Source organism: Adelges cooleyi, unplaced genomic scaffold (assembly GCF_023614345.1).
Source record: "Adelges cooleyi isolate 19-005CV unplaced genomic scaffold, UGA_ACOO_1.1 ACOO_flye_CR_arks_rails_tigmint_CR_PRNA_119, whole genome shotgun sequence".
Taxonomy (NCBI): Eukaryota; Metazoa; Arthropoda; class Insecta; order Hemiptera; family Adelgidae; genus Adelges; species Adelges cooleyi.
Genome location: NW_026095772.1, coordinates 204,990 through 219,858, shown reverse-complemented (window position 1 = coordinate 219,858; position 14,869 = coordinate 204,990). Strand labels below are relative to the sequence as shown.

The 14,869-nt window shown below is 31.3% G+C and overlaps 1 protein-coding gene across 1 annotated transcript in view; it reads left to right on the top strand.

Moving 5' to 3' along the window:
- The window catches only part of LOC126847775 (ryanodine receptor), a 77,421-nt gene that overhangs the window by 18,989 nt on the left and 43,563 nt on the right, over positions 1–14,869 (top strand). Inside the window, exons 31-38 of the mRNA XM_050588174.1 lie at positions 10,280–10,584; positions 10,658–10,832; positions 10,903–11,049; positions 11,136–11,347; positions 12,010–12,207; positions 13,238–13,375; positions 13,443–13,595; positions 14,603–14,718. Of these exons, the coding sequence (XP_050444131.1) occupies positions 10,280–10,584; positions 10,658–10,832; positions 10,903–11,049; positions 11,136–11,347; positions 12,010–12,207; positions 13,238–13,375; positions 13,443–13,595; positions 14,603–14,718 (1,444 nt within the window). The remainder of the gene's footprint in view (positions 1–10,279; positions 10,585–10,657; positions 10,833–10,902; positions 11,050–11,135; positions 11,348–12,009; positions 12,208–13,237; positions 13,376–13,442; positions 13,596–14,602; positions 14,719–14,869) is intronic.

The window sequence follows — 14,869 nt, the reverse complement described above, 5'->3', positions numbered from 1 at the left end:
ATCTTAGATTTTATCTATAAATATACACTGCCACATTGAAGCTCATTTGATATTTTGTATCGATATGGATAGGTATACCACATTAATAGGTAAACAAATTAAGAGATTGGCTTTGTTTATTTATGAATAAAATTATTTAAATGTACACGGTCAAATTCAAACAAATTCTTTCAGTATATTTAAGTTATATCATAAAAACTAAATTCGTTGAAAACCGGTACAAAAAAAAAATTGTTATGACTGCTTACCACCTCCAAATTGTTTAGTAAATCAAAAATTCCCGTGCATTTGTGGGGTAAATATTTTTGGCCTGTGCTTCAAAGGGTTAATGTATACGGACATGCGGCCTCGATTACAGAATAGATACTCAAAATTTAAACTTAAAATTTAATATGAGTTAAAAGCATAGTGTAAAAAAGAAGGATCCGCAATGGCTAATGAAATCGTCCGTTTAATTGGCTCTTCAAGCCAAGTACAATTATTTGGTTTCAGGACTATAATTATTTTTATCAGCAGAAATACAAAAAAAAAATGTGTGGTTTTTATCGATTGTTTATTTTTGTATTAATTTATTAACTAATTTATTTATTAGCAGTACCTATCTAATTTAGCTTAACACACGTGTCTTTTAAATATATTAAAAAGTAAAAAGAAACAGACTAGAAAAGGGGTGGTCACTTTTTATTTAATTCGTTTTTTTTCGGTAAAGTCTTAAAGAGCAAAGTCTAAAACCTAACTAAATGTAGATCTAGAATGGGGCTATAACATAGTTTTCAATTATCTAAAAAAATCTGTAGTCAAAGTTTTTTTTCTATTATGGAAAACCTCAAAAAAAAAATAGGGAGAAATTACAGTTACCTGTTAGTCATATACCAATATACTAAAAACAATAATATATTCTAAACGAAAAGAACATCTTTAACATCGACCTATTTATATTATTTAAGTGTCTAAAATTAACGATAGTTAAGCTTGTCCTTCAGCCTATTTCTCAAAATTATCCGTACATATTTATTTCAACTTTATATCATCGACCAGTCTTTTTTTTTTTCTTTTTTTACTGGATATTCATTATGTACCTAATAAATATTGAAAACAACTTAACACGATACTGTGTTAAATTATAAAGAATAATTTCTTTATTATACATATAAAACCATAAAGTTTTTCTGGTTTTTAATTTATACATTGAATTTCCTATAGTAATATTTTTTTTATTGCGTTCTAATTACACCTTAAATTCGTATCGATGTGAAATACACTTTTACAAATACTTAACAATACGTACCCAGATTTTTCATACTATGAAATGCGTCAGTATATAAAAGACCATGAAGTACTGTGTGTAAATTACATAACAAACTATTTTATCATTGTTTTTAGCGTTTTATTTTTCTCGGTTTCGTATCGAAATGAACAACAAAATATGAGTAATAGATCCACGCAAAAACAGTTCTCTAAATCAACACACAAACGCATAAACAATATTATAAATTTGGAATTTAGCACACAGTAACGCTCTGAAAAATACTTTGAGTACATCATACTTTTCAATTTGAAATATATGGGATTAATTTTCGTACCCTGAACTGTTCTTATATAAATTGTACTCAAGTCAATCCACTTCCAATGTGGTTGGCCAGGCAAGATATTTTTTTTCCACAACTCTCGCCCTCTCACTGTACATAATATAATATATCCTACACTATTCAATTTAGTCACTTCACATTAATAGTCCATTTAGGTTATATTGTTACTTTTAACACTAAATATCCATGTATAATAATTTAATAATTATTAAGATTATTATTAGGATTAAATCTATTAAAAATAAAAACTATGATCATGTCGCCAGCGTTTGCATACACATATTTTAATAAAAGTAGAAATAAAGAAGTGGATGGGGAATCAGAAATCAGGCAAAATAAACTAGATGATAAAATACAAATTTACTTGTTCGGTAATTATTTTGTTTTATTGGTAGACACATTGATCATAACACAGTATAAGACAAAAAATATTATATACTTGATAATAAAATGTGGAATGTGTTATTGGAATAACCCACCGGCGGTTCTTCATTCGTTACAGCATGTCACGTCTAACAATATTACAATATAGTATTTTTAAGAATTTGTGAAATTATCTTGTAAACATATTACAATACCGTTCCTCTCCAATGTTTCAGCAACACAAACATTTCTTTAGGGGGAGAGAGAGGGGCCCTTAAGTCTAAACACACCCAAGCCCTCTAATAAATTCCACCTATTTTACTCGCAGCTCCTTATTCGAAAAGCTGATACATGTTAACGGTTATCTTCGGAAAGATGCTTGGAATTTCCTAAATATAAAAGTACCGTTTTAGTAGAGAACAGTCAACACTAAACGCAGTTATTTAAAAGTTCTCGAGTACATTAGCTCCACAAAAACAGTCTTGCAGGAACTTTTATTAATAAATTTAAAAAAAAACTCTAAGTATTTTATTACACATGTTTTTTTTTCGAAAATACAAATTTCTTAGTGTTATTTTAAAACGTTTATTTATACAATTTCTATTCGAAATTTCATATTCTGAAAGAAATTACTGAAAAAACAATATTCTGCTAGCATCTATTTTTCAAATAAATGAGTTTAAGAACTTAATACCGTACACTTTTTTATAAATTGTTCATACATAAGAAATAATTATTTCTTATTTCTTGAATTGTATTTTTAAATAAGTACTTATATATATATATATATATGTATGAACTTTTACCTTTTAATTTGAAAGTACATGTTAATGTTGTAATTAATAGTTTTTCAGCTTAGCATCGAAGCCGATATTTTTTGGCTTCAGCGTTAATAATTTACAAATTATAATAATGGAGTTATAATCTACAGCTGTTATACTCTTATGTCTCTTGACATTATGTTTCTTGTTACAATTAGAGAATAATAATTATTAATCTGTAAACATTTTTACTATACGAATCGGTATACGAATTACAAATACAATTTATTTACTATGTATAACAAAAATGTATATTAGAAAAAAAAACATAAATTAAGAAACTGAACCATATTATTTCATTTTTTATTGCTTGTATCAAATCATTGGATATGACGTAAGATAATCCCATTTCTGTCTTTAGGGTTCTTTCTCTGTGCGCCATTTTTTCGTCCAAATTTCAGTTTTAGCTTCATAATTGGCAGCTTTAAGGATATTGTAGAAAATTGGAAAACTCAGTATTGCTGATCCAATTAACCATTTGTTCCATGCACTTTTAGCAGTAAGTATGTTGGGGAAAATCTTCTTGTGGCTGGATTTCTCACCTTGGCCGTCCATAATGAATTTTATGTTGTACGAAAAAACTCTAGAAAATAAAAATTACCTACTTATAAAATGTCACCTAGTAAAAATGACGCATATTAAAATATTGGTATATTGGACGAAGGGTGACGTCTATCGGTCGGGTGTTCGCGACGATTAGAAAAAAATCAAGCTACTTTACAGTGAATTACGTTTTTAAATATTGAATACAACTAGTAAATATCTTTTGTAAAAGTTACCCGAGTACGAATAATGTCTGTAGGAGATGTTCAATACTTCAGTACTAAATTTTCTTTGGAAAAATTACACGAACGCATTAAATCAAAAAAACAATTACAACTGCAACGCTATCAAAAAGTTTAGTGTCGGTTTGTACGGTGTTACCAACTTAATTAAATTCACCAAAAATGACAAATATTGTAGTGTTTGAAGTATGAGTAGAACTGTACAATGCATATATTCCTCGTGCATTCATATCACACGACATAAATCTGTTATCTAAATTCTAATGATAGTAGTAAATAAATATTAAAATATGTTGAATATATATTATAATTGTAAAAACATAGTTTTTTATTTACTAAGTGTGGAATATTCACAACTAAAATATAAAAATGTAATTTTTATTCATTTTTTGATGTTTGCATAAAAATAAATAAGACATATTATCTTGAAACAGATATTATGCTAATTACCAACTACTATTTACTTCTAAATTACTAACAAATTAAATTTTATAATTAAATTTAGTTTTATGCCTTATAAAATATGATTACGAATTCTTCTACAGTTATAAATATTGTCAGTAGTATGATAAGTTATGTTAATTAATTTGTTTTATATCCGGAGTGCATTTTAATATAAGCTACTGATTAAAGAATCTCCAAAAATACAAATCAAAGGAGTAAACATACATTTGAGTACCTAAATATATTATTATTTATATATTAAACTCGTGGAGTTCTAAATTAGCAGAGGAAAAGGTTTATGATATTTTTTTGTTTTGTTAATGTTTATCGATAGTACTATGTTTGAAGAACAATTTATATAAATTTGGAACTTTTTCGACTTATTTTAAAAAAGTTATAGAGCATCGTAATTTTAAGTTGAAATATTTGTAAATTTTTTGGGTGTTTTTCTCGATTTTGATGGGGAAGGGGTGATTTTTTTAAAAATTTTAGCTTAATAAAGTACCTTCCAGGTATGATTTCTGATCTATAAAGTTGCTACACGAAGAAATCGGTTCGACGGTTTACGATATATCGAGGGTCAAGACACAAAAAAAAAAAATAATAATAAAATACAATTGTAAAAACAAAATAACACTAATTTTTTCGTTTCTCACGTCTGGTACACCGTTAGTAAGGAAAAAAAATGTAATTAAAGCCTAAAACTGGTATTTGAGTGTCAAAACTTAATAGTATCATTATGAATAGATGTTCATAAACATAATGTAATGTATATATAATGATTTGATACAATTTTTTAAGATTTAAGGTGTTTATGTTAAAATATACGAAGTCTGCAAAAAACACAGTTTTCCGACAATTAAAGAAAAACTATAGTGCCGACATTTTCCTTCGATTAATATGTTATGGATGCATATGAGTTCAAACTATAGACAAATTTTAAACTTAAAGGTCTTAAAACTACGGCTTAAAAAACCAAAAAACAAAAAAAATTACCCCCCCCCCCTCTAGGGGGTTGGGAAATGGATATAATTTAAATTTGATACAACTGACGTGTGCGGGCATACCAAATAAATATTCCTCATAAATTTCAACTCGATCTGACTCTTTTTCTCGAAATTATAGCCAGTAAAAATTCTAACTTAAAAACTCGTATGGTATTTTTTCGGTTTTTCAAATTTTAACTATGAAGTAGTAAGTTTTTTTAACTTTTACCCCTTCCCCCAAAGTACCAGCTAGATGAAATTTGTAGTTTATAGAGTTGCTACTCGAAGGAATCGGTCCAGTATTAAAACAGTTACAGTGTATACAGACACAAAAAAAGCCCACATCATGATAAAACCCATAGTATCATCGAAACTAAAATAAACCATTAAACGATATTTCTTATTAAATCCTCTTATAAATATAATATAAAAGGTTTTAAGTATTTCATTCTTCGTTATATTGTTTTTGTTAAAATTATTATTTTATAAATAAATGCGAAAACCCCAGTTTGTGACTTTCGTGTGAATTTATTAACATCAAAATTAAATCCTAAAACTATTGTTGTTCAACGGTGTACCCGTTGAATTCCGAAAATATAAATCAGCCCAATTATGACAAACTATACATTTAAAATAAAAAACCCTAATATACCTCAAGCAGGGATGTTGAGAGAAACAAGACCTTTTTAAACAATCTAACCCGTCAAACCTTTTTTTGCATTTATTAAAACATTTGCTTAAAATTCTAAACATATTAAAAACTCTAATTGAGGTACTTTATAATGCAAAGGTAGACAACCATAATGTGAATACTTTTAGGTATTCTATAATTTAAACCTACTAAAAAAAATGTTTACCCAAACTACACCTATGTCAACTACTAAAATTGGGCGGTAATAAAATTGTCTATTATAATGAATTTTTTTTAAGTGTACTGAATGCTAAACAATGGTTATGCCTATATTTTAATTTAAACGCAGTGACTTACTCCATTTAAAAAATGTTGTCAATTTTGAATTACACATTAGGTATATACAATTTTTCGTTTTTTACGAAAATTTTTACTTTTCGAAGAATGAAATTTTAACCCTTTGGTTTTTTCAAAGTTTTGTCGTTCTAAAGGAATTTTAAAGGCTAGGGGTCTATGGCCTAGTGCAATGCGGTCGCGAAACGACCGCCAAAAGTTCTCCGGCGGCATTTCGACGGCGTTTCGGCTGTATCGGATCATAAGCTCCTGGTATTTACAATACCGTTTTCCTCGGTTTTGGCTTTGTTTGCTAAGTCTGCGCACTTGCGCGTTTCCGTCTCACGTATTGATTTCATCCCCTGTAGTTTCATCCCTCCACCTCGCCACAGTAGTTAAATGGTGATCCACTTTCGGAGCATTAAATATTAAATACAACGAGCTATCTCATTGTTAAAAACAAAAATTGATGATGATATTTCCTTTGTTCTAGTATATTTCGTTGAAAATAAGTAATAACTACTAATGTCGTGTAATTTTATCATAATAATAATACCACATAATAACTTATAGTATAGTTTTTTGAACACATCATTTATACATTAAATTTGAGTTTCGCACTATTTTTGCGACATTTGCAACTACTGTCCCTCATGAGATTTTTTTTATGTGTACCAATATTGTAAAAATGGTTCCAAAATGATTTGTGGATCAATTTGCATAAATAATTTTAACTGAATTCATGGAATCATGAGCCATTGATTTTTTACATTATGTATAATCAAATACGAATATCATATTTGAGTACCATTAGTTTTCCGTCCCGTATAAACAGGAGGTTTAATAATATTACTTTAAGCATACAGTAGATATTTTGTGTGATTAGTATCACAAGAATAAACTAATTTTTAAGAAAATCATATCTATTATATTTTCCATACACATTTGGAACGCATTCGAATATTTTTATACAGGCTATAATTTTAAGTTTAAACATATTATGTACATTTTTCGGTGTTTTTATCGACTCAATGTAATTACTAATAAATGAAGACAATATTATTCATTACAAGAATATAAGAATCAACTGTCAAGTCAACCTGATTGTCGCATATTATTATTTTTACTATTGTTGCTATCACATTTCGTTGTGATAACATACGAAGTTGAACACATAACCTTGGTGTTATTTGTAAACCCTTTATATTTTAATGAACTTTTTTTGCAACACAAATGGCTCAGTAAAGATGTTTAATGGTTCAATAAAATCTCAATCATTAGTTAAATATTTAGTAAACTTTTATGCAATCCAGCTACTCAAATTCTGGCAATTTTTTTTTTTTGAATTCCATTCATTTGCATTGACACTCCTGATTTATACTTTTAATACACACGTGTTAACGGCTATTTAATAGAAAAATTACATTAAAAGGTGTTGTACAATGATCGAATTCTTCGTGTGCAGTCACACACTGCTGTCTGAGGCAGGTTCAAGTTGTCAGTAAATGCAGTAGTGTGGTGCCATCTGGTATTATCCGATCTGTGCTATGGACAATTTACAATGCAAAAGCACTACGGCGGCGTTCCGGCTGGATCGGCTCATGTGCTCCTGGTAGCTACATAACCGTTTTTGCTCGGTTTTGTCTTTATTCGCAAAGTCCGCGCACTTGCGCGTTTCCGTCTCGCGTATTGATTTCATCCCCTGTAGTTTCATCCCTCCACGCTGCGCCCATAGTTGTCGGTCACAGGGTTCCATATGTTATTTTTTTGTGATAATGTGACAGCTCTTATCAACTCTTATCAACCGGTTTGCCTTTATCAACTCCGGTGTTAAGTCGTTAAATCGTTTACAATTAATTTTACTGTGTGGTCAATCTCGAAGGCGGTGCTCCGGCAAACAAAAGCACTAATAACGGATTTACAAGGTATGAAAAAATATATGCTACAAATTACATGAGTTTTGCCTTCAAGCTGCTCTAGTTAAGCGTCTACACCAGTATAGTATTTATTAAGGCGCGTTGTGTAGACGAACTTTCACTGACGCTTAATATTGGGCTAAAATTATTTAACTCATATATTAACACAGGAAAAAGGTATCTCTTTTAGTAATTTATTTATTTTTCGTTTATCTTTTATCTGGAACGCATGCAGGTCCTATTTTTGTGTAAAAACATATTAATATGTTTCTTCTTCTAACAGGAAGTTCCTAAAAATAATTCCGATTTAAGTTTTGAAATCATCACAACATTTAAATGGTATCGATCGTGACATAATTTTTATTTTTTTTTCAGTAATACTTTGTTAAATATTGTAGTTTTTAAAAAAATTGTTTAAAGATTTTTACAATAATAAAAACAAACGAAGGCTTAAATTTACTTTGATTGAAATAGAAAAATCTACTGATTATGTTTGCATAATAAATTGTTATTATTAAGTGCCCTATGTAATTATAAAACATACAAGCAATTTAATTTGATGAAACCCATCTGATTACACAAACGTAATAACACAATTGTATTATAAAATTATTTTGAAGTGATCCGTTATCTAAATCATTGACTTGGTCTATAAAACTAAATAATTTACAATTTTCTAACCTTTCAGAGTGGCACAAATTTTATTCTTTATTCCATTTACTTCAGTGGTAGGGAAAACGCATTTCGTGTTATTACCATCGCAGATAATAGTTTTTTTATCTGGCTATTACACCAAGTTTTAGTATTTTTCAGAGCTCTGTCAACTTTAAAGACTTAGGTAGTAACGTATATACAGGGTGATCCAATTGGTGTAAGACACTCATTTTCTCGGAAAATATTAATATTTTGAAAAACAATTGTTTTCTATTCTTTTGGTTTCATATTTTACTATATTGTGAAAATTTAAACTTTGTCCCTTATACGTTAAGTGATTAGTGACTTCATTTTTCCGAATGGGAACTACTATTTTTAACTCGATATAAGTGTGGTAAAAATTTAATTTTAATATTGTCGTTTGAATTTTTAATTTTCATCAATCGGTTTGTTACTCATTACGTTGTAAAGATTTAAAATTTTGATCAATATTCATTTGGGATTTTAACACGGGTAGCATGATACTTGCTATTAAATAATATTATCGACCCCGTCGTCCGTCGATAAAACCGGTAACTAGACATTATTAACACTTCTTACATTTTTTTTTTTTTAATTATATTTGTATACAATCACGATAATAATAGTCCAAATCATAAAAAAGGATTTTATTCTCTGTGTAATCAAGTATCAAAGGTACTTGCTCGCGGAGCGAACCAAATCACTTGGTAATCTGTGACCATTTATAACTAATATGTCCTTGCTATAGTTACGACATATACCGGCTAACACCTGTCCAGCTCCGTCCACATATCCCTTCGCATACAACTGTGCTGCTAAGTCGGTTATTACTAACAAATGATGAATGGCGTTATCATTCGTAAAGATTTCGATCATTTCCCGGCTCAATTGTTTCCCATCCTCTTGCTGTTTTTTCCTCGTATAGTTCACAGTCATTATGAAACTTGTGATCGCCATCACAATACCCGCTGCGTGGATTTCGATTGGAATCGAATCAAACATATTTTGATAGTAATAATAACAAACACAGTTGAGTTCAATAAAAATCAATGGTATATTACGGCCAGACATAGTGTTTATTTTTCAAATTCATTTGAATTATAATTTACATTACTCATTGCTCGTTGCAACTACAATTTGAATTCTACCTTTCGTCTTGTATCTATCCTGATATGTACTAGTAGAGCACTGTCACTGAACAAATACTTGCTGTAAATTACTAGGAGTAGCATTTTTACTATTTTTGGGCGGTGGTATTAAAGTCTCTTTTTTTTTCTGGATTTATCCAGTACACTCTTATCGAAGGATACAGCGTTAAGTGTAGGTATACGTAGGAAAATATACGAAAAAAGTAAATACAATAGCATTATTACAGTCGCTAAAGCGTTGACCAAGCTTGAAAAATGTAAAACAAAAATTAGTGTAAACTAATCACAAAACAATGGCTGGATTATAAAACTACGTTTTCGAATAAATGCTTCGATGTGAACTGTAGACAGTAAATATATAAATTGGTATTGATAAAAGGATTAAAAACACAATAGTTCTGAATTTCTATTGGCATTGGCCCACCCTGCCTACCCCCAAGTTATGCCAATGCCAAGAAAAGAGGCTTCGGGGATTCGCTCGGTATCTGATTGCGCATATCCGCTTATGATCTTATTTTTGCTGAACTAAGAGACAGATTACTTTTTGATTCGTTTATAATAATAAAATGTTGGAACGTATTTTTCCAGGCCGACATCAAGCTAGTTCCACCAACTATACCAGACAGACCAGGTGGCCCTAAGGCCATGTCGTTTACGCCCAACACCAACTCCGGGATAGAGTTTGTGGGCAACGAAATCTACGACTCGGAGTGCTTGAAGCTGATCAACGAATACTATTACGGGGTGAGGATATTTCCCGGCCAAGATCCGACACACGTGTACGTCGGTTGGTTGACCACACAGTATCATTTGCACAGCAAAGACTTTAGCCAGAACCACGTGCGCAAGAGCACCGTCACCATCGTGGACGAACACAACAGGATTTTGGAAAGGTAAACTTGCTGCGGTGGTACACGTCGAAGTACCGCAGACCACACTGATAATATTTTCCTTTGACGTTTTCAGTATCGATAGACAGAGTTGTTACATGGTCCGGGCCGACCAACTGTACAACGAGGTGACCAACGATTCTTCGGGCAAAGGCGCCTCGCAAGGCATGGCCATAGGTTGTTTCATCGACACGGCCACCGGTATGATGACTTTCACGTGTGAAGGCAAAGAGACCAGTTTCAAGTTTAAGGTGTGTACCCAGGCGTGTGTACTAGATATGAAATAGTGCAAAATTTCGAACGCTGTATTTATTCTCTCAGATGGAACCGGGTATTAAACTATTTCCGGCTATATTCGTGGAGGCCAGCAGTAAAGAAATATTACAAATCGAACTGGGCAGAACAACGACCACACTACCATTGTCGGCGGCCGTCCTCCAGAACTCTGAACGTCACGTCATCCCTCAGGTATTGAGATATCATTCAAAATAACAATTATTCTTAAATACGTTGTTGGCTATACGTTGCCCTGCCTTGGGTTTTTTTTATCGTAGTTCCCGCCCAGGCTAAAGGTGCAGTGCTTGAGACCTTACCAGTGGGCAAGAGTGCCGAACGACTCATTGCACATCCACACGCTGAAGCTGTCGGACATCCGGGGCTGGAGTATACTGTGCGAGGACCCTGTATCCATGATAGCTTTGCACATACCCGAAGAAGACAGATGTATCGACGTGTTGGAACTGATCGAAATGGAAAAACTGCTGTCGTACGTTTAAACATCACAATTGCAATATTTTTTAACATCTAAGTCAGCGACAATTAATTCAGATCACATTGACCCACTCTTGTAGGACTCGAGTGTAAATCAGTTTATTGGAATATAGCTTAAGCTGATCCGGTGAACGCTTAATGGTCTTCCAATGACGGGTCTAAAAAATGTATGCACTCAAACGTCAGTCCTTGGACATGCAACCTTAATCTGGTTACCACAAATTTTGGTTTCAGATTATCATAATAATTTCCCCACGACTTAGTTGAATCCTCCAAGACAATGATCCCCACAAGGAGCTTCTATTTTAATTATTTCTGTAATCGTCTCCGAATCCAAAGCAGGGTTGGAGTGTACAGTCTATAAATGGAAATTTTCTTGATTGGCCTGGTGATAACATAACCAAAGTTGATATCAACTATCGCTAAAACTTTTTTCGCCTGTGTCAGCCCCCAACTAAAATTATATTGACGGACACTCCTTTAATATATTGTCATGTTTAAATCGACGATTGTTTTAATTAATATTATTCGATCGACTAGATTAGAACCCTTAACCTTTCATTTCGTTAGTAATATTTCTATTATTTCAAACTGGTTTAATCTCAACAATCACAACTCTTAGGGGTAACTTTTTTTTACATTCAATTTTATTTGCAGTTTCCACGCCCACACGTTAACACTGTACGCTGCCGTGTGCTATCAAGCAAACTACCGGGCTGCTCATATATTGTGCACCCATGTGGACCAAAAGCAACTCCTATACGCCATATGTTCCGAGTACATGTCTGGTCCACTACGACAAGGATTTTACGACTTGTTAATCGCACTGCACTTGGAATCCCACGCCACCACAATGTAAGCACACTAGACAGTATTTTGTATTTCCTGTGGATTACCCTTTCAACTGATAGTAGTCTATTCGAATAAGGAATTCCTAAAATTTCAGATTCCCAACTCAACTGAGTACTTCCTTATGAATATAATATGTATTTTTTGCATTTGATTAACGTGGGAAGTTTAAATTTTGTACTAAAATATTTTCAATCTTTAAAAACTGGTGCTTAAAAGGACGCTACCCACCCGTAATTTGTAGTGTAAAATAGGGTTTGTGCGCATCAATACTGTAAAAGCTTTGATAGTACTAGACTCACCAAATTTTCATAGAAAAATAGAAAATAATATTATCTGTGCTTAAGCATTTTGTTTGAAATGTGAAATTTGAATACTGAAAGTTTAGGTTTTTTTTTTAGTATTTTTCAAAATTAAATACTGTTTTATTAATAAATACTTTTTGGTTTGTTTGTGATAGACTGTCAGAAAAAAAAAATGACAACCTATAAAGAATTATCATTACTGTATCAATCCTATGTATATACACTGTAGTTTAAGCTCTAAATAAAGATTTTGTACACAATTTCCGACTTACTTACTTTATACTTTACTCCTTAATAAATGAGTGGGTAGCACCCTCTTAAAGCTAAAATATGACACTTGAAAATCTTTTTATTGATATTTTGTGATCGACATTTTTTTTTTTTTAAGTTATCAGTTTCAACGAGCTGTAACACGATAAAAACAATTTTTATAGTGAAATACCAAGAGAGTAATTTTTAAGTGTAATATTTCAGCTTTAAGAATCATAATCTAAGAATAGATTATGATAAGTTGTTAAATTTGAATTTTTTTAATAATAATGCAAATTTCCCTTATTACTTAAGTTGTAAAAAAAATCACGAGGAAGTGCTGAGTGTTGAGGCATTTGCAATTTTAGGGATTTTTTATTCGAATTGGGGCTACTATCAATTGGGAGTTAGGTGAATTGGCATACTTTTCCAGGGAGTTTCTTATATTTATACCAGCATATTATTGATATTTTTTATTGCAGGGAAGTGTGCAAAAACGAGTACATCGTACCACTTGGACAAGAGTTGACCGACTTGTACGACGATCCGACTATGGGCCACAGCTTACGTTCTCTTCAGACCGAATCGGTTCGCCCTCAAATGAAAATGACCGAAATCTCGTGAGCCGGATAACGTGTACCGATGTTATGGATTTGATAGTTTTAATGTTTAATTTTTTTGCCATAGGGACACTATCGAAAACGTCCGGAGCCTGTACAGCCCGTATTTTCCTTTGCAAGTGGTCAGGGAGTACGTGATGGCCGCGTTGGAGGAAGCGGTGTCAGTCAATCAGGTTCACAACAGAGATCCCATAGGCGGTTCTAACGAAAATTTGTTTTTGTGAGTTCAAAATAGATCAATACTTGTATGTTACAATGTATAATGGAAACCATAATTTATTTTTTGTAATATGTAATTAATTTTTCCTACTTAAAAAACGGAAATGCCACATTTTCAGTCCCAAAAACTGGCGTTTACCCGACAATAAATAATATCAACCGAAAAAGATTGATTAACTGTACTTAACTTTTCATATTTGAATTATAAAAAACTTTAATGTATACTATACTGAAATATAATAATATTATATTAATTATATGTTATATATGAAATATTATAATATTATGTGAATTAGGTATATATTGATGGCACACGCTTTTAAGGCAAATTACACAACTGACAAAGTACCTAAATACTAAATTCGTGAAATTATGAGAACTAAAAAAATACAAGTGACATTTTCTTGAAAACAAATTTTTTAACGTACTGGTATTTGTCAATGAGACCATTTTCTATCTGCGTGTGTTTTATAATTTATTATCATTTTTTAAAAAGCTATTAAATAAAACTAATGAACAACGTTCTTAAGAATACATTGAAAATATAATATTCATTTTTTTCTCTTAAAAATATTGTAAAAGTTTCTTTATACCTTTTTGGTTCTCACCACTTAACTTATTTTAAAAATATTCTTTTTTCACGTCTTTTTAAGACCTAAACTAGGGTTTTTTATCCAAGATAAACACAACATATTTTTTACATACCTTATTCTATTGTATCAAAATTTATTCTAAATACTAAATTCTTAAACACTTATTATATATAAATTTCAAAACTCCTTGGCTTCGACAATTTTATTTTTCAAATCTCTCTTTTGGGGAAAGTCTTAAGCAATAATTTTTATCTTATCCATTCCGCCTCGGGTTGTACTATCTCAAACGAGCTGACCAATTTTGTTTACTATCTTAGTTGTAATGCGTTATAACGACATATTAATAGTTTTAGAATTGTTACAATCATTTTGTTTAAGCCAATTTGACAACAATCATATCAAAATTCGTTTTCAGACCTCTTTTGAAACTAGTCGATCGTCTGCTGTTGGTCGGTATGCTGCGTGACGAAGACGTCGAGAAGTTATTGATCATGATCAATCCGGAAACGTGGGATCCAGATTTCCAGAAAGGTATATACTATGTGTTTATATATAGACTTGTTTTAAAATCAACTTGACTTGTTAGACTTGTTTTTTTTTGTTGTAAAAATTGAAGTAACATTTTATTTTCTCAGAATATTATCTCCAAAAATTTAAAATTAAATTAAAAACTCCTCTTAAA